The sequence below is a fragment of the Oncorhynchus nerka genome, linkage group LG28 (genome assembly GCF_034236695.1).
Source record: "Oncorhynchus nerka isolate Pitt River linkage group LG28, Oner_Uvic_2.0, whole genome shotgun sequence".
In the NCBI taxonomy this organism is placed as follows: domain Eukaryota; kingdom Metazoa; phylum Chordata; class Actinopteri; order Salmoniformes; family Salmonidae; genus Oncorhynchus; species Oncorhynchus nerka.
Window position 1 is genome coordinate 25,267,022 of NC_088423.1, and position 25,582 is coordinate 25,292,603.

At 40.5% G+C, this 25,582-nt stretch overlaps 1 protein-coding gene and 1 pseudogene across 1 annotated transcript in view; both read right to left on the minus strand.

Moving 5' to 3' along the window:
* Positions 1 to 16,555, minus strand: part of LOC115113047 (collagen alpha-1(IX) chain-like) — a 29,486-nt pseudogene extending 12,931 nt beyond the window's left edge.
* A 3,358-nt stretch (positions 16,556 to 19,913) lies between these two features.
* The window catches only part of LOC115113849 (dystonin-like), a 142,292-nt gene continuing 136,623 nt past the window's right edge, over positions 19,914 to 25,582 (minus strand). Inside the window, 4 exon segments of the mRNA XM_065012721.1 lie at positions 19,914 to 20,946; positions 21,080 to 21,212; positions 24,444 to 24,554; positions 24,957 to 25,150. Coding sequence (XP_064868793.1) covers positions 20,693 to 20,946; positions 21,080 to 21,212; positions 24,444 to 24,554; positions 24,957 to 25,150 — 692 coding nt within the window. The 3' untranslated portion in view covers positions 19,914 to 20,692.

Genomic DNA, 25,582 nt, shown 5'->3' on the forward strand with positions numbered 1-25,582 from the left:
TTAAAGCCAGCACCAAAGGCTCTTAAAATAGGTTATATTCTGATTTGAGAGCTGACACTGGAAAGAGAACAGACACACTTTGTAGTCTGAAGCCACTATGAGCCACATAATGACGCAGCCAACATGGAGTGTGCTATGCACTGCAGTGCAGTGGGAGTTGTCTCTCATCAGACAGGATCAAACTTCAAAAACATGTTGAAAGTCCTATATTTGATCTCCACATCCAGGGTTTTATATATACAGCTCTGCAGTCTGCATGACTGTAAGTCGTTTTTTGCCGTACATTTTTTTTAACATGTTTTGAAATGCATGAACAGCTGCAGAGAGTCAAATATTTGATCTAACTACTTCCGGGGTTCTAAGGAATCTGCATTGTTCTCACTCTACATCAGAGAATGTGGTTTCACGCCGTGAGAGAATTGACATGTTTCATAATGCATAAAGAGACACATTGGTTGTATAATGCACATAAGATTGAGAGGATTGTAAGAAACCTATCTAATAAACACCTGTAACAGGCCCCGTCCAGGCCACATGGTGCAAAGCAAGCTTTGAGTTTGTTATCAGCAGGCACATAAACAGGTAGAACAGGCCCTGAACAGGCCCCCAGGGGAGTTTAGTACCTACGTTACCTCAGGTTCAGATGGGGAGAGAATAGGATTTTCTGTGAAACAAGAGCCATGGCTCTGCCGTGAAAGCCAGTTTGTCACCACTAGTGAACATGCCTTAAGAGCAGAGCAGCCATATGACAATTAAGGAGAAGAGGAGAGCCAGTCAGGCGGGAAGAACTAAGTGAATCATCCACTAGTTTTTTGTTGTTCCACCCTGGACATGGGGATTGATGTGGGGTGGTTGCCAGGTTAATGGGGGTAGTGAGCTACAGAAGCTCTGTTTGTGGTGACAAATGTAAAGACAGGACAGGTAATACGTTTTGTCTGTGCACATCTCTGGATATTGATTTAGAGTAGGTCTAGTGTTTCGTCTAGTGTTGTAACTTAGTCGTGAAATGTTGGTACTGTACTGAATACAGTAGCAAGTCTCACGATCAAATCAGTTAATTGCAAAGCTGTGCTTTTATGTAACATTCTGAAGAACGTCATCTAAACTCACTAACACTTACGGTACAGTATATAGGGATTGGTCACCAGTTTTACCTTAGCGTTGAGAACACATAGATATGTGATGATAATGTTATGTGATCTGGGTGTAGACTAATGAATGTCTTGACACTTGACTTGATCATTTGGGTGCTATCACACTTCATTATAGAACTCCCTACATGTTGCTCTTCTAGCCGTACAGTAGGTGAATAACGTTGATTACCTTGGGGCCTGGCCGTCCAGCTGCTCCCACATGCCCCTGTTGGAGAAATGACATGTTTTAGTGGTTTGGAGAGATGAACTTGTATTTCAAATAGTTTACAAAGAGTCACCCGGAACACTCACGACAGGTCCCGGGGGTCCAATAAATCTGGGTCTTCCTGGCTTTGCTGCTGATCCCTTATAACCTCTGGGGCCCTGGAGAGAGAAGCATTTCTTAAATTTAGCAGAGGGATCACTTACTTTTCACAGTAAAAAATTATCCTGTACAGTAGGATGGCAAATGACTGGACACAGACATGAATGCAATGGGTTCTTAATTAAAGTGAGACGTGTGAAGATTTGTATTTGTATTTATTATGGATCCCCATTAGCTGCTGCCAATGGGGTCCAGCAAAATGAAGGCAGTTACACAATTTTAAAAACATTTCAATACATTCACAACATATTTCACAACACATTAAGTGTGTGCCCTCAGGCCACTACTCTACTACCACATATCTACAACACAAAATCCATATGTACGTGTGTGTATAGTGCGTATGTTATCCTGTGTGTGTGCATGTGTCTGTGCCTGTGTTTGTGTCTCGTCACAGTCCCTACTGTTGCATAAGGTGTATTTTTATCCGTTTTTTTTATCTGATTCTACTGCTTGCATCAGTTACCTGATGTGGAATAGAGTTCCATGTAGTCATGGCTCTCTGTAGAGCCTTGTGTCATTAGTTCAAACAGACAGCTCTGTGCATTCAATACATCTCACAAATACAAGTAGTGATGAAGTCAGTCTCTCCTCCACTTTGAGCCAGAAGAAATTGACATGCATATTATTAATGTTAGCTCTCTGTGTACATCCAAGGGCCAGCCACGCTGCCCTGTTCTGAGCCAATTGAACTTTTCCTAAGTCCCTTTTTGTGGCACCTGACCACATGACTGAACAGTAGTCCAGGTGTAACAAAACTAGGGCCTGTAGTACCTGCCTTATTGATAGTGTTGTTAAGAAGGCAGAGCAGTGCTTTATTATGGACATACTTCTCCCCATCTTCACTACTGTTGTTTTGACCATGACAGTTTACAATCCAGGGTTACACCAAGCAGTTTAGTCACCTCAACTTGCTAAATTTCCACATTTTTCATTACAATATTTAGTTTAGGTTTTTGAGGCATTGTCCCAAATACCATGCTTTTAGTTTTTTAAATATTTAGGACAAACTTATTCCTTGCCACCCATTCTGAATCTAACGGCAGCTCTTTGTTAAGTGTTCCAGTCATTTCAGCTGCTGTAGTAGCTGACGTGTATAGTGTTGAGTGATCCGCATACAATAACATACAGGCTTTACTCAAAGCCAGTGGCATGTCATTAGTAAAGATTGAAAAAGGTAAGGGGCCTAGAAAGCTGGCCTGGGGAATTCCTGATTCTACCTGGATTATGTTGGAGAGGCTTCCATTAACAGGTTTCCTGAGAGGCACAGTGGTCTAAGGCACTGCATTTCAGTGCTAGAGGCATCACTACAGACCCAGGTTCAATTCCAGGCTGTACCACAACCGGCTGTGATTGGGAGTCCCATAGGGCGGTGCACAATTGGCCCAGTGTCCTCTGGGTTAGGGTTTGGCTGGGGTAGGCTGTATTTTTAAATAATAATTTGTGCTTAACTGACTTGCCTAGTTAAATAAAATAAATAAAGAACACCCTCTGTGTTCTGTTAGACAGGTAACTCTTTATCCACAATATAGCAGGAGGTATAAAGGCATAATGCATACGTTTTTCCACCAGCAGACTGTGATCGATAACGTCAAAAGCCAAACCCCACAATCTTTTTATCATCAATTTCTCTCAGCCAATAATCAGTCATTTATGTAAGTGCTGTGCTTGTTGAATGTCCTTCCCTATAAGCGTGCTGAAAGTCAATTTGTTTACTCTAAAATAGCATTCTATCTGGTCAAACATTGTTTTTTCCAAAAGTTTACTAAGGGTTGGTAACAGGCTGATTGGTCAGCTATTTGAGCCAGTAAAGGGGGCTTAGATAGTGGCTTTACTTTTGCTTCCTTCCAGTTCTGAGGGCACACACCTTCTAGTAGGCTTGAATTGAAGATATGGAAAATAAGAGTGGCAATATCGTCTGCTATTATCCTCAGTAATTTCCCATCCAAGTTGTCAGACCTCGGTAGTTTGTCTTTGTTGATAGACACCAATAATTTTTTCACCTCTTCCACTTTACGGAATTCAAAATTACAATGCTTGTCTTTCATAATTTGGTCAGATATACTTGGATGTGCAGTGTCAGCGTTTGTTGGTGACATGTCATGCCTAAGTTTGCTGATCTTGTAGTTGGCAATATCAGTGGGTTTTGTGATGAATGAGCCATCTGATTCAATGAATGATGGAGCTGAGTTTGCCTTTTTAGCCAGAATTTCATTTAAGGTGCTCCAAAGCTTTTTACTGTCATTCTTTATATAATTTATCTTTGTTTTATAGTATAGTTTCATCTGATTTTTATTCAGTTTAGTCACATGGTTTCTCAAGTTGCAGTAGGTTTGCCAATCGGTTGTGCTACCAGACTTATTTGCCATCCCTTTTGCCAATCCCTCTCAACTATAAATTTTTAAAATTCCTCCTCAATCCACGGGGATTTAACCATTTTTACCATCATTTTCTTAATGGGTGCAGGCGTATTAGTTACTGGAATAAGCAATTCCATAAATGTGTCAGAGGAAGCATCTGGTTGCTCCTCATTACACACCACAGACCAGGAAATATTCTTTAAATCAAAATCATCAACATAAGAATCACTACAAAACTTCTTATACACTATTTTAGGCCCAGCCTTTGGAACTTTGGTGTGACAGATGTGAAAGACGACTGTACTTACAGTTTGGCCTTGAGGCCCCATCTCCCCTGCCGGCCCCAGCATTCCTTTCTCCCCTTGTTTAGGGTAAAACCACACACCTTAATTAAATGATTTTGTTTTATTGGCTAATTCTGTTACCATTATTCTGAATTGTCCGTTTCTACCCTCCGGGCCCTGTGGTCCTTGATAAGCCTTGAGAACGGATAGATAATAGAACAGATCAGATACAGACAATAGATATGGTGCACATTCCCCGGCTCATCATGTCTCATGAGGGGTATTCGACATGTTGCTGATGTCCTAAAAATACATGGTACGTATTTCTGTAAAGCATTCCTGCAAACAGCATCATGGATGATGAAAGACTGCGAACCTACCTCTACTCCTATGTCACCATCTCTCCCAGGCAAACCAGGGTCTCCAATAATGCCCTGTAGAGATATGTTGTTATTAGTGTTACTAAAGCTTTTCCAAAGCTTGCTCATCTCTGAGATTAAACGTACATTTTAGTCGGAATAACTCACCTTTTGTCCAATGGTGCCATATCTTCCTTCTGCTCCTTGGGCACCCTGGTGTTGACAAACAAGTTGAATAATGAGATATGTGCAATCATAGCAGCAAGATGTGTGACCTGTTGCCACAAGAAAAGGGCGACCAGTGAAGAACAAACACCATTGTAAATACAACCCATATTTATGCTTATTTATTTTCCCTTAACCATTTGTACATCGTTACAACACTGTATATATATGTAATGTCTTTATTGTTTTGAAACTTCTGTATGTGTAATGTTTACTGTTCATTTTTATTGTTTATTTCACATTTGTATATTATCTACCTCACTTGCTTTGGCAATGTTAACACATGTTTCCCATGCCAATAAAGCCCCTTGAATTGAATTGAATATATGTCATTTTATTTGATATAGCAATATGTCCATTTCTAGTTCTACTGCATATGCTTGTAAATATATACTATTGTTGTTGGTGAATAATGTAAAGCGAAGGAACTGTTTGCGTGTTTAGAAATGAGAGACGTGATGATGTGACATACGTACAGGTTTGCCCTTTTCCCCGGTCTCTCCAGGATCACCTACAACACCCTGTTAAGACATAGAACGTCAACGTCAAGACAAACCACATGTGGGATGAAAAACAAAAAAATTTACCAATGTAAAACCTCTGTGGCTTCATTTATTCTGTTTATTTATTATGTTTCACTGAAATGAGACAAACTTTACTCTCAATTGAAATAAAATGTTATTTGTCACATGTGCCGAACTCCAACGGGAGCTCCAACTTTACCAACCTTACGAGCCCTTCCCAGTTAAGGGAAAATAAAAGGTAACGTAAGTGGAATGAAATACCCACAAATAAAGCTATATACAGGGAGGACCAACACCAGATCATTGTGCAGGGGTACAAGGTATTTGAGATAGATATGTACAGTGCATTCTGGAAAGTATTCAGACCCTTTCCCTTTTCCACATTTAAAAAAAACATTTTTTTCCACAAGTTACAGCCATAATCTAAAATGTAGTAAATAACACATGTCCTCATCAACATACACACAATACCCCATAATGACAAAATTTTGCATGTTTATAAAAAATAAAAAACATAAATACCTACATAACTATTCAGACCCTTTGCTATGATACTCAAAATTGAGCTCTGGTGAATCCTGTTTCCATTGATCATCCTTGAAATGTTTCTACAACTTGATTGGAGTCCACATGTGGTAAATTAAATTGATTGGAAAGGCACACATCTCTCTATATAAGATCCCACAGCTGATCCCACAAGCCATGAGGTCGATGGAATTGTCCGTAGAGCTCTGAGTGTCGAGGCACAGATCTGAGGAAGGGTACCAAAAAATATCTGCAGCATTAAAGATCCCCAAGAACACAGTGGCCTCCATCATTCTTAAATTGAAGAAGTTTGGAACCACCTGGCTGCCCGGCCAAACTGAGCTATCGGGGGAGAAGGGCCTTGGTCAGGGAGTCGACCAAGAACCCAATGATCACTCTGATAGAGCTCCAGAGTTCCTCTGTGGAGTTGGGAGAACCTTCCAGAAGGACAACCATCTCTGCAGCACTCCATCAATCCGACCTTTATGGTAGAGTGGCCAGCCAGAAGCCACTCCTCAGTAAAAGGCACATGACAGCCTGCGTGGAGTATGCCAAAATGACACGTAAAGGACTCTCAGACCATGAGAAACAATATTCTCTGGTCTGATGAAACCAAGATTGAACTCTTAGGCGTGAATGCCAAGTATCACGTCTGGAGGAAACCTGGCACCATCCTACGGTGAAGCATGGTGGTGGCAGCATCATGCTGTGGGGATGTTTTTCAGCGGCAGGGACTGGGAGACGAGTCAGGATCAAGGGAAAAATTAACGGAGCAAAGTACAGAGAGATCCTTGATGAAAACCTGCTCCAAAGCGCTCAGGACCTCAGACTGAAGCAAAGGTTCACCTTCCAACAGGACAACAACCCTAAGCACACAGCCAAGACAATGCAGGTGTGGCTTCGGGGACAAGTTTCTGAATGTCCTTGAGTGGCCCAGCCAGAGCCGGACTTGAACCCAATCGAACATCTCTGGAGAGACCTGAAAATAACTGTGCCGGGATGCTCCCCATCCAACCTGACAGAGCTTGAGAGGATCTGCAGGGAAGAATGGGAGAAACTCCCCAAATACAGGTGTGCCAAGCTTGTAGCGTCATACCCAAGAAGACTTGAGCCTGTAATCACTGCCAAAGGTGCTTCAACAAAGTACTGAGTAAAGGGTCTGAATACTTGTGTAAATGTGAATTATAAATTTGCAAATATGTCTAAAAACCTGTTTTTGCATTGTCATTAAGGGGTATTGTATGTAGATTGATGAGAAAGAAAAAACGATTTCATACATTTGACAATAAGGCTGTAACGCAACAAAATGTGGAAAAAGTCAAGGGGTCTAAATACTTCTGAATGTACTGTATGTACATACTGTAAATATACACAATTTGTTCCTGTTTGTTGTGATTGGAGATGTTTTAATGTCACTAAGGACTTCTTCATCTACAGTGGAATTTGATGGACAGTATGGAGACACTGTAAACATCCTCACTGCCTTGTTAGCTGACCTACAGATAGTCCTCCCACTAGGAAATCACTAGGGCTAAAAGTGCTACCATTACTAACTCAATTTGTTGAGTCAAGACTATTCCCAAACCTGGCCAGAGGTACTAATGTTGTTTGTGCTGATTTTTTGTTTGTTGCCTGCTCTACAGACAAATATATCGGTGAATTGTAAAGGCCCCTACTTTTGTGTAGAAAAATATTTTTAATCATTATTATGATAAAAAAAAGAAGAAAAAAAAATATTATTATCTGATTTTTCAGGGTGTGCTGCAGCACCCCTACTTCCCGTGGCTATGATTATCATAACAAGTGGGGTTGACTGTGTGGCCCCTCAACATACCTGCGCTCCCTGTGCCCCAACCGGTCCTTCAACACCGGAGGGCCCTTCTTCTCCCTAAAAACAAGAATAGAAGCATACAATGTTATTGAAAATGAAATAATTCATAGGAGAGAACATGGGGAAATAAGACTGGTGGATTAAATGATATTCACTTTCACTCCTGTATATCCTGGAATTCCTTCATATCCAAGTGGACCTGGATCTCCCTTCAAGAAGACAGACAAGTTAGTCAATGATGATAAAACCAATGACAATACTGCAATACTGTATGTATCTCCCATCTTTAGAAAAATGTACAGTTCCTCCTTGTTCTCCGGTCTCACCCAGCTCTCCAGGTGACCCCCGAGTTCCCTGTAATCATCAAAACACCCATATGAGACCCTCTTAATATTCTATTACATGGTACAAGCACGACACTCAGGAAAACAACACTCATTAAAAGTAGCAACTTTGTTACTTTTCAAAATGACTACATACGCTCGGAGCCATAATTATTATACACTGTATATATGACTCTGCAATCTGCATATGCTGAGTTGGCAGACCAAATGGAAGCCTAGGGGATTTGAAGAGACCACATGCTTCATGACGAACCACAACACAATCTACCTTGAAGCCCCCGGTGCCTTGTAATCCCTTCAGACCTTTGGGACCTCTGTCGCCCTGAAAAACAGCAGCTCGTTATCAGTAATCTGTACTGTGACACCACTGACCAGCTAAAGAGATTATGGAAATGTGTTTGATGCTGGATTTACATCAAGGCCATGAAGTCCTCTCATCCCCTTGTTTGCTTTGATTCCTTCAATGCCATGAGGGAGACAGGTTGTTGTTATACACATTTTATAAATTTGTTTAAACATTGAAACAAAGGTGTTGACCTCTGAGGGTATGTCTTACCTTAGCGCCTGGCTCCCCAACATGGCCATAGTCACCTGTCTGTCCCATACCTCCCTGCAGCAGAAAACAAAAATTAAAATTAGTTACAAAGCAGACTAGGGGAAGAAAGGCAGTGTGAGCTGTATAGCAAGCAGGTGGAAAACCAGATTATGCTAGACACACCACATGACCAAAAGTATGTGGACACCTGCTAGGCATTAATATGGAGTTGGTCTACCCTTTGTTGCTATAACAGCCTCCACTATATGTTGTAACATGGCTGCGGGGACTTGTTTCCATTCAGCCACAAGAGCATTAGTGAGGTTGGGCACTGATGTTGAGAGATTAGGCCTGGCTCACAGTGGGCGTTCCAATTCATCCCAAAGCTGTTTGATGGGGTTGAGGTCAGGGCTCTGTGCAGGCCAGTCAAGTTCTTCCTCACCGATCTTGACAAACCATTTCTGTATGGACCTCACATTGTGCTTGGGGGACTTGTCATGCTGAAACAGGAAAGTACCTTCCCCAAACTGTTGCCACAAAGTTGGAAGCACAGAATAATTTAGAACGGGATTGTATGCTATAGCTTTAAGATTTCCCTTCACTGGAACTAAGGGGCCTAGCCCAAACCATGAAAAACAGCCACAGACCATTATTAGCCTTCCACCAAACTTTATAGTTGGCACTATTCATTGAGGCAGGTGGCATTCTCCTGGCATCCGCAAAACCCAGATTGATGAAGCGTGATTCATCACTCCAGAGAACGAGTTACCACTGTTCCAGAGTCCAATGACGGCGCGCTTTACACCACTCTAGCCGACGTTTGGCATTGCGCATGGTAATCTTCGGCTTATGTGCGGCTGCTCGACCATGGAAACCCATTTCATGAAGCTCCCAACGAACAGTTCTTGTGCTGACTTTGCTGCAAGAGGCAGTTTGGAACTCGGTAGTGAGTGTTTCAACCGAGGACAGACAATTTTTCAGCACTCGGCGGTCCCAATATGTGAGCTTGTGTGGCCTATAGTACTACTTCGCTGCTGAGCCGTTGTTGCTCTTAGACGTTTCAACTTCACAATAACGGCACTTACAGATGTCCGGGGCAGCACTAGCAGAAATTTTACGAACTGACTTATTGGAAAGGTGCCATTCAATGACAGTGCCACATTGACATTCACAGAGCTCTTCAGTAAGGCCATTCTACTCCCAATGTTTGTCTATGGAGATTGCATGGCTGTATGCTCGATGTTATACACCTGTCAGCAACGAGTGTGGCGGAAATTGCTCATCCACTCATTTGAAGCGGTGTCCACATACTTTTGTATATATAGTGTACGTACAGTTGAAGTCGAAAGTTTACATACACTTAGGTTGGAGTCATTAAAACTCGTTTTTTAACCACTCCACAAATGTTTTGTTAAAAAACTATAGTTTTGTCAAGTCGGTTAGGACGTCTACTTTGTGCATGACACAAGTACATTTTCCAACAATTGTTTACAGACAGATTATTTCATTTATAATTCACTATATCACAATTCCAGTGGGTTAGACGTTTTCATACACTAAGTTGACTGTGCCTTTAAACAGCTCGGAAAATTCAAGAAAATTATGTCATGGCTTTAGAAGCTTCTGATTGGCTAATTGACATCATTTGAGTCAATTGGAGGTGTACCTGTGGATGTATTTCAAGGCTTACCTTCAAACTCTGTGCCTCTTTGCTTGACATCATGGGACAATCACAAGAAATCAGCCAAGACCTCAGAAAAATAATTGTAGACCTCCACAAGTCTGGTTCATCCTTGGGAGCAATTTCCAAACGTCTTAAAGTACCACGTTCATCTGTACAAACAATAGTACTCAAGTATAAACACCATGGGACCATGCAGCCGCCATACCGCTCAGGAAGGAGACACGTTCTGTCTCCTAGAGATGTACGTAGTTTGATGCGAAAAGTGCAAATCAATGCCAGAACAACAGCAAAGGACCTTGTGAAGATGCTGGAGGAAACAGGTACAAAATTATCTATATCCACAGTAAAACGAGTCCTATATCGACATAACTTGAAAGGCCGCTCAGCAAGGAAGAAGCCACTGCTCCAAAACCACCATAAAAAAGCCAGACTATGGTTTGCAACTGCACATGGGGACAAAGATAGTGCTTTTTGGAGAAATGTCCTCTGGTCTGATGAAACAAAAATAGAACTGTTTGGCCATAATGACCATTGTTATGTTTGGAGGAAAAAGGGGGAGGCTTGCAAGCAGAAGAACACCATCCCAACCGTGAAGCACAGGGTGGCAGCATCATGTTGTGGGGGTGCTTTGCTGCAGGAGGGACTGGTGCACTTCACAAAATAGATGGCTACATGAGGGAGGAAAATTATGTGGATATATGGAAGCAACATCTCAAGACATCAGTCAGGAAGTTAAAGCTTGGTCGCAAATGGCTCTTCCAAATGGACAAAGTCCCAAAATGGCTGAAGGACAACAAAGTCAAGGAATTGGAGTGGCCATCACAAAGCCCTGACCTCAATCCTATAGAAAATTTGTGGGCAGAACTGAAAAAGCGTGTGCAAGCAAGGAGGCCTACAAACCTGACTCAGTTACACCAGCTCTGTCTGGAGGAATGGGCCAAAATTCACCCAACCTGTTGTGGGAAGCTTGTGGAAGGCTACTTGAAACATTTGACAATTTAGGCTACCAGAAAAAGTTTAACAATTTAAAAGCAATGCTACCAAATACTAATTGAGTGTATGTAAACTTCTGACTCACTGGGAATGTGATGAAAGAAATAAAAGCATAAATAAATCATTCTCTCTACTATTATTCTGACATTTCACATTCTTAAAATAAAGTGGTGATCCTAACTGACCTAAGACAGGAGATTTTTACTGGGATTAAATGTCAGGAATTGTGAAAAACTGAGTTTAAATGTATTTGGCTAAGGTGTATGTAAACTTCCGACTTCAACTGTAACTCTAGTGAAATGTGCACTTGCGTCAATCAGAACACACAAGCTCAACTCGGGGACCTTCCTATTTTTCTGTTTTGCACAGTGTTCATGCAGAACCCAGCTTAGGCATGCAAAATCATATGACTGAATTTACAGTAATTAGATGTGAAATAATAAATGATGTCATGACTGAACTACTGTAGAGCAGTGTATCACAGCCGTCCATGGTGACTGTTATACAGTAGTCTTGGCCAGTGGAATGTGGCTCTGACTGATTGTATAAGACAGACCAGACATTGGCGGAACACATAGGAGTTTCCCAACCTGACAAGTGTGTGGGCATGACAGTAAGTTATATGCATTTCATTGTGGCCTTTGAATGGAATATACAATATCAATCCAAACACTTGAAGTTATCATAATAACCATAACATTTCCTTGGAGGAGTTAGATGTTTACAGAAGGATGAAATCTGAACATGGGCTATTAGGGGTTTCTAGTAGTACATGATGACTATAATGATGTGTTAAATATTTCCTTTAGACCGAAGATCTAAGTAGTGCGAGACATGCTGACCCCTGAAACATGGAGTTAGTGTTAACAAAGTGTAGACCACAATTTATGACCCGAGGAAAGATGTGTCATAGCTAAGGGAAAATTGAACAACTTATTCTGTAAGTGTTTCCACACAGATGCTCATATCCTCACTCATATAAGACACAATTTTGGCCTTTGAATAGGGGTTATTCTACTTGGTCAACCAACACCTTTGATCAAGACCAACAGTCCTCTATTCCATGACACCAGTTTACTAACCATCTCACTTCAGACCACGCCATGCACAGTCAACTGCTAAGAGGCTGACCTTGGAGACGCTAAACGCTTTATCCAGAAGCATGACCGTGAACTTTACAACTTTACTAATGGAAGGACCACCCACCCACCGGGGTGGTCAGTTCATATATTGGAGCCAGGGAATGCCCTCCTTAGACGTCAGCGGGGTGGCTGTAAACATGGTCGTGCTCTGTGACTTACATATTGGCAGGGGGTGAGGGTTCCACTGAGTCACAGAAGACAGATGTTGGCCCCCAACTGAGCTCCAGAAACAGTATGTCCCCCTCATCCCCCTGTCTTTGAGTGAGTACCCAGCATAGTCGTGTCTGTGTGTCTCTGTATGTCTCTGTGTGTGTGTGTGTGTGTGTGTGTGTGTGTGTGTGTGTGTGTGTGTGTGTGTGTGTGTGTGTGTGTGTGTGTGTGTGTGTGTGTGTGTGTGTGTGTGTGTGTGTGTGTGTGATGTGCGGAATATATGGGCCATTTTCGCCCAGAGTCTCTCCAGACTAAAGGGCATGTTAAATGCCAAGCCAACAACTCGTCCTCTGTCTTTGAAGACCCACTGCCAGCCTTGCACACTATTGGGCACATGTTCTCGGTTCTCTGGGTTGTGTTTAAAAGACATTATACATTTTAACTCCCGCATACCACTGAGTACTGGAGCTACATCAAAGAGGTAAATTAGTCATAACTCAGTCTCAATGGAAATAATCATGTCTACTGCCTGAAGCCTACAAGCAGGGTTATGTTTGCATAGTCAAACATGTAATTGAATCCTGATGCAATGAGTATGCCATGTCCTTTCATTAAACTGCTTAATAAACATTTTGTCCCCTGCTCTGCACTGGATGGCTCTCTATTGTACTTTAAGAGGTGTTCTGTTCTCAACTCTCTCCAGTCCTCTGACAATGACAAAGCATTCTTCCTGAGTGCTAAGTAAATGAAGGGCAGTGGTATGATGTTGATGACTACGATGAAAACAATTATGAAACAATGATTAATAGGTATAAAACATAGCAACCTACCATAGCAAGTAAAACCACATTCATTATTAGGCGTTTGCAATAATTTTATGCAACTGTCTGCTTTCGCTGTGTGTGGAATTCAACACATTCAGATTCAATCTATTAAGTGTTCTGTTAAGCATCCCCTAATGTTAAAGTGAAACCAGACAGTCTACGATCCTTTGCCATGTTGAGCTAAACCATTTCCCTTCCGATGCAGATAAACCTGCTATTGAAACATCATACCGTTTCTCAGTTATGCTTCCATTGCCCTTTTCCACAACTTCAGTGCTGTCGAGCAAGCAGTGGTTCTTCTATTTAATTCACTGTAGAAACCTCCTCAGTCAATATGGGGCCTACAGCCCAACATCTAATGTCTGCATACTGTAAAATCTACAAAGACCAACAGAGAGCATACATTCTGAGTGACAATTAACACTCATTATTCTAAGTTGTTGACCCTCGCCCATACAGCTCAACTCAACACCGTAGTGAGAACTATAATGAGAAAATGTCCTTACCCAGTTGCCTAGTCTTCCTGGCTCTCCTGTGTTTCCTGGGAGACCTCTGTCACCCTGCAGATGGAGAAATACAGTGGTAGCAGTTACCATTAGCCTGGACCATGAGCAAGCCAAGTTGGTCTCATCCTGTATGTGCTGTAATCAACTCTTTTATCATTGCCAATGAACGAACACAGAGACTGGCCCGCCAGGCTAATGGCTCTCAGCTCATTATTCAAAGCAGTGGTGCTGTAATGAGCCTAGTAGTCACCTTTGGTCCTGGGGGCCCCTGGTTGCCAGGCTGTCCGGGAATACACGTACAGGTGGCCCTTCCTGCTGTCAGTCCAATTTCAGCATACCCTCCACACTGAATAGAATATAACTTGATTAGTCCACCTGTAGGGACAGAACTAATTCTTATGATTGGTTCCCTACTCCCTAGAGACACCACACAAACACACAGCACACATTTGGGAGGAGCACATAGTCACTTCTATGGGAGCCAATGAGAGTACAGGCTAGATTAAAAGACATACTGTACTGTACGCATCTCTCAGTGAGGAACATGAACCCGCTGACAGTGGCTTCCAACTCACCACACTGGAGAGCTCACATCAGTCCTCTGAGTAGGCCTTCTCTGGATCACAGGACACATCCATCTGCTGGAGGTCTACCTACAGTACCAGGGCACGGGATATTATGGTCAGTGTGCTTTCTTATGAACATTGAATTGACTGTGCTGCCTTCATCAATGTTGAATACAATTGCAAAATACTGTAGGCAACCCAGCATGATTTGGTCTGAACAGCACAGAACTTACTGAGGCGGAGCGGTCTCCCACAGCCCTCTTTACAATGGAGGTGTAACCTTGGTGGATGATGGGTCTGGGATTGTCGATGGGCTCCACGCTCACCTCCTCGCAATCCACCAGCAACCTGACCTTATCGCCCTTGACCTGCAGCGCCAGCTTGTGCCACTCGCCGTTGAACAGCTTTTCCACCCGGTGGAATGTGCGCAGCATCTGGGTGCCACTGGGGCTGGTGTAGAAGAAGTCCAGAGATCGTGTGTCGCCCTGGAAATGGAGGCCCACCTGTTCACGTCCATCAGTGTCGCTGACCTACCACAGGTTCCAGGACCTCTTGGCGGATTTTTCCGCTGCTTTTAAACCTCTGCTTTTGGTTTCAAAACCACCCTAGTTGGAAACTCTGAAACTGAAACTTAATCTACCATTAATATTTTCAATCACAGCAAGCCTGTTGCACAACCTAATTGTATACACCCTCTTCTCTCCCTCTGTGGCTTCCTGTCAAGATAAATCACTCCTGTTGCCTTTTTGATGCTGTACTTTAACATTTTACATCATTCTTTGTTTCCATGATTTGTATTTAATTTATAGTAACACACTTCTGATACTCAATATAAACATATCTTAGTTGTCAGGCATTGAACATTTTACATTTTTGTAAAAGAAAATGTAAGGGAGTACATCAGATTTAATATTGCAGGTAGATTGTAGCTTCCATCAAGGTAATTGTCTGCATCACTTTCAATCCCCCATATATATTTTTTGCAAATATATATACATATACAGACATACACATACATACAGGCATTGGGAGTTCATTGAGGACAGCTTTGCTGGCCACAACACAGAGGGAAAAGACCCAACAAATAGATGAACTACTGATGTTCAATGCCTCCCAGCAATGAGTAGACAAACAGCATAAATCTGTGTAGCCTATCTATGCCAAGAAGGTGTCAATGAGGGTTTGAATATGGCTGGGGAAAACCCTCCCTATTCCAATTTAATGACGATGTCTTCATTTCCAAAGGAAACCCTGGATGATAGGCTGACACACTAGAACTACTCATAATGCATTTTGACCAACAACACATCATTATGCTAATCAACAAACGAGTCAATTACTAGATTCATCCATTGTGATGACTGAATGAAACTCCAGTGGTGTTCCACCAACTGTCAATTGGTGAACATCAAGTTATGAAGCAAAGGCACATTTGTAGGTTTCCATGCAGGAGATGAAATCAAATCTGTTGTTTGGAAGTGATAATTACACTGAGTGGAAAAAACGTGGATACCCCTTTGGCAAAGGAGCAGAGAATAAACGTAGCTCATACAATACACGTCGCTATTAATCTTTCCTTTTGGTGCATGGTCCTAGCTCATGTTAACTAGCTCACATGGGAGGAAAGTAGAAAATCTTAAGATAAACATAATTATTGAGTGAGGAGAGGTGGAATGACAAAGTTTGGGCGCTGGGTCTCGTTCAGGAGGATGCAACATACTGGAAATACTATAAATAAAGCTAATATGATGACTTTTTCTACGTGTCAGAGAGGCATGTCGATTCTATAACAACATGTTTCTGAAGTTAGAACAATGTTGTGCCCTACCCTTACACTCTGGTTCATTACTTTTATCTGTACATTTGTACCTTTTAAATTCTGTAATTATTTTAACTATGTGTGTTAAAGTTTGAATATCAGGAAAATTCTACTCAGGACTACTTTAGAAATAAGTGTTTTCCTGTGTTATCCTCTGAGAATCAACATCTTGACATTTATTTCTTTGAAACCTCACAAATACCAATCTATTCTAATCAATTTGGCCTCAAATGTGCATGCAGACAATACCTCACTGTTTTGCGCAGGTGGATGGCAGGGTTCACACGGTTAGGCCACTGAATCAGGTTCAGATCCGTCTACCTTCCTCACCCCTCTGGACTTAGATACACGGAACTCCTCTAGCATGTCCTAACCTCAGAGTAAAAACATGCAGCTCAGTTTTTCACCAAAGTCATGTTCATAGTGTTGAAGGGTTTAAGGCAGTGAATGATGAGGATCTGGATGCATTTTTAGACATAAAACACATCAATTGAAAAAGTCACAAAGTAGATTGAACAGTGTAGTGGCAATGGGCATGTGGAAGGACTGGACAGGTGAATAAATCAAAAAGTGATTTATCGCAAAATATGATCAATCAAACGATGATTATTGGTATTCATGTTACTGGTATTCAACAGCATCAAACTTTTTCAATCTAATGTTTTGTGAAATAGTTATTTGTTCAATTTGTTGATTTGCAGTAACTTTAACAAAGAACAGTACACTTGATTACACACTACAAAATGTCATTGCACTTGGCACAACATTAATTCAGTTGACTCTCATTCCCACAATTGAAGGGTGTCATATTTCCTAATTCTATGGGTGTCATTTCATTCACAAAATGGGAAGTCCGGATATGTTTGACCTCACCGTGAAGTCAGTTGGGGTTAGTAGTGATACATTCTGTTAAGCCAAAATCCCATACTGACTGCAGGAACTACTCAAGAGGGGAAGGATGTGTAATCTTCTGAGAGGGTTATGGTTGTATGTACCAGTGCTGCCACTTGCTGGCCATACAGAAATAGAGGATCAAATTGTATTGCATTGCCCGGATCACTGTTCGTAAATTTCCACGCCAACCAACTTTGCTAATATTGGAAAGAAAGAAAACAGACAGTCTTGAGAAAAGCTGAAAATCAATCAAGCAGTATTATTATACCCTCAATAAACAGCAAAAGGGAATAAAAAGTCATTTTATGGAACTTACTTGGTCATTCCTGGCTTTTGGTCAATCCAAAGAAAGCTAGAAGTACTGGGAAAACCAACATTTCTTTTAGGGCTGGCATTCTCTAAATGTGATGTGCCAGGGATTATAAACACCTGCAAAAGTCAAATAAGAGAAGCTCTAAGATCAAGGAAATCTCACTTAAATGTTAGCCATTTCCCCCGATTATCTATAGTGAGGAACAGTGCACTGTTTTACTAAATTGGTAGGATTAGGTCTATTGTAATCAAATGCAAATAAAAAATACTCAACAATAAAATAACATTACCCTACTCCATTAATAATAGAAATAACAGCATTCTAAATTAAATGTTGATTACAAATGAACACAAAAATATGTCAGACATATTTTTACATTATGTAGGTCAATAAATCAGCATCAAATGATCTATAAAAATGATGTACTTTTCCATCTGGAATTCAATTATGTCCGATAATAATATTAAATCAAGTCCAATCAGGCAATTGGTCAGAAAAGTGCCTATAATAACTTGGTCACAGCTAACCTTACCGAAGGAGTCACATAATTATTCATGAACCATAAAAATATATATATATCAACTTCACTATGTCAAAAGAAGATTATCCCAACAAATCAAATCATACAATATCAAATCATGTTCACATAGGCTCAAATCGCAACCATTGAATAGAATTGAGATATTTCATTTAGTCAAAAAAGTAGGCTGAAGTTCATTTGATTCTTTGACATTTTGTTCCCATAAAACACTATTCATTATCCAGATCCAGAAACTACTTTACTGAATTGATGGAGCTATTATCTTAGTCTACACTTAAATCAGACAAATTACACTTTTCTTTTCTTACTTTTTCCATATATATATATATATATAAAAAAAATTATCCCCAATTTTGTGATATCCCATTTTAATTAGATGCCAGTAATATTTGTCCACAATAAATCAATGGCCAATTGTTTCCAGCACACACAAAACCCACCATCATATTTCAATTAAATTATAATAAAATCGAAACATACCTATATATGAATGTAGACAATATTGTAAAGATCACTCACATATTCCTGAAAAAGAGGCCCTGATGTGGACTGCTTTCGGGTTCCTTTACAGTTGCTGCAGTGAGGATATAACCAATTTAAAAGTGGCATCCCTAGGCCAAACCATGTCTTAAACCATTCAGAAAGATAGTGGCTGGTCTCAAGAAGACCTGAGCCTTCCTTGCACTCCACTCTACCTTCGGTCCCCAGGGGATCTGATCTCTCCCACAGGCCTGTCTCCTCTGCTGAAACACACTGGTTGTCCTGAGAAGGCTATTTTTACACACGTTAGGAGCACAAGCAAAATCTAAATCTTTCGACGCATTATTGATTGGGATGGCATAAAATAGACTGAAATGAACCTGTCCTTCCCTACACATGTCATCTCCTCTGAAACCTCCCTAATCATTATTCAGCAATAAATATGTACATTTTTCTTTGCATGTTAACTTGTCACAGTTCATATACGTATTTTCATTGTTTTAGACTACTTTTATCAACTCAACTAAAAGGTTAAACATGTTTGGTTATGTGACCGCCTTCCCAGGACAGTCAGTTGCTGTCCTGATTTCCACTGGTAGAAACGTGTAGTATGTCGTATTCATGCGCGAGGAGCGCTCCGCAAACGTTGCCGCACAGAGAATGGTGGTGCTGGGAATACAATTAACTCAAGACCCGTAAAACACTGCACTGAACCTGAGCATGTGTCCCAAAATAAATGAGAGTTGGATTTGTAAACTATACCCTGCTTGTGGACCTTCACCGGCCCAAATGGCTCTGAATGAAAAATCTAAATGTATGTTTTTTTGAGGCACACACCTTGGCATTAAAAGGCACCATCTGTACATGTTTGGTTATTCATTTCAACAAATTAAATATAACCAATTGATCTGCTCCTTTGTTTACATTTATGTTGACCCACAGATGGTATGGGCTGCCTGTAGGCTATAGGCCCATAATTGAGACAAACTTGTCTCTAACTTGACATTTATGGAATGAGCACCATTATCACAGCTTTTACACAGCTCTTAAATTCGAAAGAGATAAAAGTTCATATGATCTGAGAGATTTGGAAGAAATGATCTGTAATAAACTCACCGGTAGACCATGTTGAAATGCAACAATACAGATCAAGTTTCCACATTTCCTGGGGTGAAACTATCACCTGCTCAACTACAGTTGTCGTATTCAAAGATCTCGAGTGGGTTAAATTCAGAAGACACATTTCAGTTGAATGCATTCAGTTGTACAATTGACTAGATATCTCCCTTTGCCTTTCCCTGTACATTATATAATAACACCACGAGTCATCACGAGACTTTATGAAATAATTCCCATTTCTATATGATGCTAGATTTCTTTTGTCTCCTGTTGTCTCTCCGCTGCATCCTATTGGGTCAATCTACAGAAATTCTACATTATTCTGTAACAATAATGTATAACATCATATAAAAAAACAGACAAGTATGTGACCCATGTCAGTATCCCATGGTAGCTTTCTGCTAGCAGATTTATTACAAAACGTTAACAGCGATCCTTTCCACTCTAGCAAAATGAACCATACACTGACAAATGCACTAAAGAATGTCTACTCAGGGTCCGGGGAGGCCAATGTCCAAGGTAAAATGGCACACATCACTGTAAGTTGACCAAACAAAACAGTACTACCGAAGGTAAGGTGGAGTACTTTAAAGCCTGGATATTGAGGGATTTCTGCGTGAACTTGCCTTCAACAGTCATCTCAGTCAGAACATAATTATTTGCAGTGTTTACTATGTGGTAGGCTACATGTATATTGTATTGCCCTTTAAATGCATTTTGGCAGTACATCATTGCACTTTAAATAGATAATAGATAATTGAGGTGTCCCACAGGGTCTGTCACACGCATGTCAGCATACAGAACATTCAGTAACCCTCTCACGAGCACAATGCTGTGTGCTGCCATTCATTAGTGTGTAGAATTGTTAGTTGAGCATACAGTGTTGTCTTCGCCATGTTTTTTTCTTTTCAGTTTCTTTAAACTCTTCAGGTTTAGCGTCAATAAAATAAAATAGTCATAATAATTTGACATTATTCACAAAAAATTAAATACATTAAGACAAACACAAGGCCATTGGCATTCCATTCTCACTTAATAATAAACAATTTTCCTATTCAACAGAATATTTTACATCTTCACAAGACTTTAAATAATCAACACATACGCCAGTCTCTCTTGTCACTTTGGGCCAACGTGGTTGTCTCAAGGCCCCTGACTATCTCTTGGAGGTCTGGGCCAGTTTGCTGGGAGTCGACCTTCTTTGAGGAGTCGGGATTTTGGAGGGCTTGCCTCCGTGTTGACGTGACGACGAGCGGGGTGTAGCCCGACTGGTGTCACCCACCGTCTCCGATGTGTCGGAGCACACCGATGCGATATCCGAAATGTCGAAGTCTGAAGCATCGCTTCCCCTCCGGCTGCTCCCTCGGCTGCCTGCTTTACTTCCAGGTCGGCTGCCGGACCTTCTCGATTCTGGGGGACAAAAGATTCCGGTATGGTTATTGTCTGGTTACAGCGACTGTTAACTTTAATAGCAGAGCCGAACAGCAGAGCCCTTTAGCAGACAGAAAACAGTCGCTGCTTTTCAAAAGGATGCTCTACTCACCAAACCCTATCGCCTGTCCCCGTGCTTTCATCACAGCAGCATTGATCAGGGTTCCCTGCTCTTCTCCCGACTGGAAACCTTTTCCTGACAAGTATCCAGGGAGCCGCAGTTTACTTCCCTGTATCGGAGTGCTCTGCAAAAGACAGAGCATTTGTTAGCATTTTTCTCTATGTTTACAAAAACATATCTAGGTACACAATGGTAAATCACAGAAGAAGACGATTCTAGTACATCGACTCTTCGAACACTGGTAATTCTTCTCTAATTAGCATGTTATGCAATGTGGCATTCCGATGAAATCTGATCAAACCCCACGGACATCCAATGTAAGGGGTTATTGTGTTGAATGAAAAGTTGATGTACTGTATGATATTTCAGGAACAACTTAAACTTGTACAGTGGATTAACAGATAAACAGTTCAACATGCAACACAGAACAGCGGGTCAGTTCTTAGTTTGAGTTAGTTAGAGAAGGTATTTGACAACAGAGAGAATGTTCCACAACGATCACCAGTTAGTACTTTAAAGCATTAAATAAAAATAAAAAACTGAAATCGGGCCTCTAAAAGACAACAAATATACATCTTATGTACTCCCTTCAATCACAATTTGCTCCCTACACCTCCCCTTTGGCCTTAACACTTTGATACTAGCAGATCTGCCTTCTTCATTCTGGGGGATTGTGTAGTGGCGGAAGCTCCACCACTACACATTTTACACCTATCCAGACTCTTTAGATCAGGGGTGGTCAAACTTCTGGGCTTGGTTCATTATTTAGAAATGTAAAAATGTAAACAATATCTTTTTAGGGTCTTGAAACAAAAGCTTTTTTGAAAGTAATCATAAAATTACAATTCAAACATTAATCAGATCGCAGCCATATAACAACACATTCTAATTACCATTATTAAAGATGTATAAAACATTTCACCATTGTACCATAGAAACTGCAACTTTCTATGTTCATCAGGCTAATAACGTTTTGGGTAAATGTTGCAGTTTTAAAGCACATTTTCTGCAATTCTACACATTTTTCTAAGGGGCAGCGGGAAAATGTAGCAGTCTTGAAACTAATTCCTTGCTATTCTACTCATTTTGCCATGGGGCAGAGAGAACATTTTGCAGTTTTAATGCCTGCTTCCTGCAGTTCTACACATTTTGCCATGAGACAGAGAGAACATTTTGCAGTTTTAATGCCTGCTTCCTGCAGTTCTACACATTTTGCCATGAGACAGAGAGAACATTTTGCAGTTTTAATGCCTGCTTCCTGCAGTTCTACACATTTTGCCATGAGACAGAGAGAACATTTTGCAGTTTTAATGCCTGCTTCCTGCAGTTCTACACATTTTGCCATGAGTGGTGGAAAAAGTTACATAGCCAATTGTCATACTTGAGTAAAAGTAAAAAATACCTTAATAGAAAACGACTCAAGTAAAAGTCACCCAGTAAAATACTACTTGAGCAAAAGTATTTGGTTTTAAATATACTTAAGTATCAAAATTAAATGTAATTGCAAAAATATACTTAAGTATCAAAAGTAAAAGTATAATCATTTCAAATTGCTTATATTAAGCAAACCAGATGGCACAATTTTCTTGTTTTTTTATTTATTAATGAATAGCCAGAGGCACACTCCATTTACAAATGAAACATTTGTGTTTAGTGAGTCTGCCAGATCAGAGACAGTAGGGATGACCAGGCATGTTCTCTTGATAAGTGCATGATTTGGACCATTTTCCTGTCCTGCTAAGCATTCAAAATGTAATGAGTACTATTGTGTGTCAGGAATAACATATGGAGTAGAAAGTACATTATTTTGTTTAGGAATGTAGTGAAGTAAAATTAAAAGTTGTCCAAAATATCAATAGTAAGTACAGATACACACAAAAACGACTTAAGTAGTAATTTAAAGTATTTTACACAAGTCATGGCTAGTGGTTTAAAGTACCTATGTCATGTTGATATGATATCTGAGTGAGAGTGACTAACAAAATCAATGAGGGCCCCCTGGAGGTCAGGGCCCCTGCCTTGGGTGCCTGGTCAGTAATTTGACCATGATTACTACAAGGTTAAGATAGCTGACTAGACTAACTTACCTAGCAAACTATAAAATGTTAGCTGACATGGGATAATTGACATTAGAAAGTTTGCATAGAAAATAGATGCAACAATTGCCTGCTAGGGTGCATTTCCATTGAACTATCTTGTGTCGATAAAAACTGCTGATTGTAATGGCGTCACATCTAAAAAAAAAAATGTTTTTTTTTAATCGCAAGAACCTACAGTGTCGAATAAAAATGTAGTGGTTGAAGTGTTTCCATTACCCATTTAGGCGACAACTGTATGCCTTTCAACCTATCTGTTTCCTGATAGAATGCAAGAAATGAGTTATATTTGCCACATTCGAATGATTCTCATGTGCCTAACGGCTGCCTAGGCTAGTCTGTTGCCATGGTGAAACTTGCACTCCTGTAGATCTGAAATAATAGAATGGTAAAACTTGTCAGCCAATCAGAAAAGCAAAGTGAAGCAATTCAGTTATTCTTGAAACTCAGGAAAAACGTTATTTTTTATAGTTCAATTATTTTTTATTTTGCAAGCAGTAGGCTAGGCATTTAGAATTAAAGCTGCAATGTGACATTTGTTTTATAGAGCTGTCACTATCATTGAAAGAATGTCTTGCAAGATCTGTTCTGTGTGCGCTATTTCTATGCTTCCCGATCTTAAGTTTAGTTTTTGTGTTTTTTTACTTTCAGTTTTGTTCACCAGCTTCAAACAACTTAACAACTGGTTATGGAAAATATATGTCACAGCAGTTTAGATGGTAAAATGACTCTCTACACTATACTTGCTTGTTTTGTGACATAAACTGAAATTAGGCGAACTATTTTAGCCACTGGGAAATGGCAGAGCGATTTCTTCATAGTGCATCTCTAAATGTGGAGTGGAACTTATGGCTATGTGATGACAGCACGTGCCCCACATACCTTAAAAATTATTCGGCAATCATAATTTATTCGAAAAACACAGTTCCCATCATCATTTTTAGCAATAAAGAAAGATAAAGAAGAAAAAAATCCACTCCTGTCGAACGGATGAAAATGATGTCGATCTTTAGAAAATGTCTTCTTTATCTGCCGTTACCAATATTTGGTTGGCCATGCTTTAGATATTCAATTATTGTGAAGTTAGGGCCAAGGGGAAGGGGTAGGGCTATCTAAGTAGTTATTAGTGTAAAAATCAACTTGATTTCCTTTTTCCTTTTACTCAGACACTATACATTTCAGTTAGATGGTATTGTAGGAGGCAGCAGTTGTTAGGTTCAGAGCTCTGGAGCGTTCCAGACCCTGTTGATTCACTATACCTCAGAGGATGAACCTTGGCTCTCAAAGGAGTCTGATGATTTAAGAGGAGTGGAGGGTTTGCTGTTTGTCAGCCAGGGTTTATCATAATTGCGAGTTATGTGTTGGGGAGTCTGGGGGAATAATGGCAAGTCAAACACACAAACACAGGGATTCAGATGGAGAAATCAATAACTAAAAGGAGTACAGGTAGACTAAATGAAGAGCTATGAAATATGACAAAAGAAAGGAATGATCAAAATATATCAGACAACCAAAAACAACATATATAAACAAATGATAAAATAGACAAATGAAAAACAATAGATATGGTTGGGAGCATGTGGGGAATGGCAGACAAACCAACACACACCGTTTCTGTAGAAATTGTTCAAATACAACTAGCTTCCTATGGTCATTAAATACAAGTCATTAGCCAATGTTGCTCTGTTGTCAGTGACGTGAATAAATGTATTTGCTGTGGAAGAAGGAGTATGTAGTCAAAAGCTCCTACCCAGATTGTGGGCGTCTCTTACCTTGGGTGTGCTGGGCAAGGCTGGGTTATTATGCTGGGCCGGACAGCTATGGCTAGAGTTTGACCTGTTGGGAGAGGCAGCTCGTGACGACGGCCGCGACCTACGACCTCTATACCGGAAGCTTGCCATCACCTGAGTGGTGCCCTCTGGGAGAATGAACTTTTCTCGCAGCTCCATGTTTGTCCTGCCTTTGGCTGGGGGGTAAAATATGACAACATACAGTAAGACATATGCATGGTTGTTGGTGTATGATTGATTATAAGTAAGGTGAACCTAATTCATTTCAGTGGAGTGAGTAAATGAGTGCCTGCTTTTAGAAACAGCAGACCATTTGAAATGAATACAGGTTGTTTATACTATCTGTGATTGAACTATTGTGCAAATAAACACGTGTGAATGAAGGACATGCAGTTTCACATCACTTAAGCCACACTGGCAAACTCACTGAAAACAAACAGTCCCAATAGGAAGTGCTGTGAAAAGGACATTCTTAACCGATAGAGATTCATATGGACAGAGTGCTTAATGTACAGTACAACAGACTCACTCTGCACATACAAATCAATAAACGCCTCCATCACCCCAACCTCGCAAAACAAAACAAAATAAAGATACATAGAAGAATC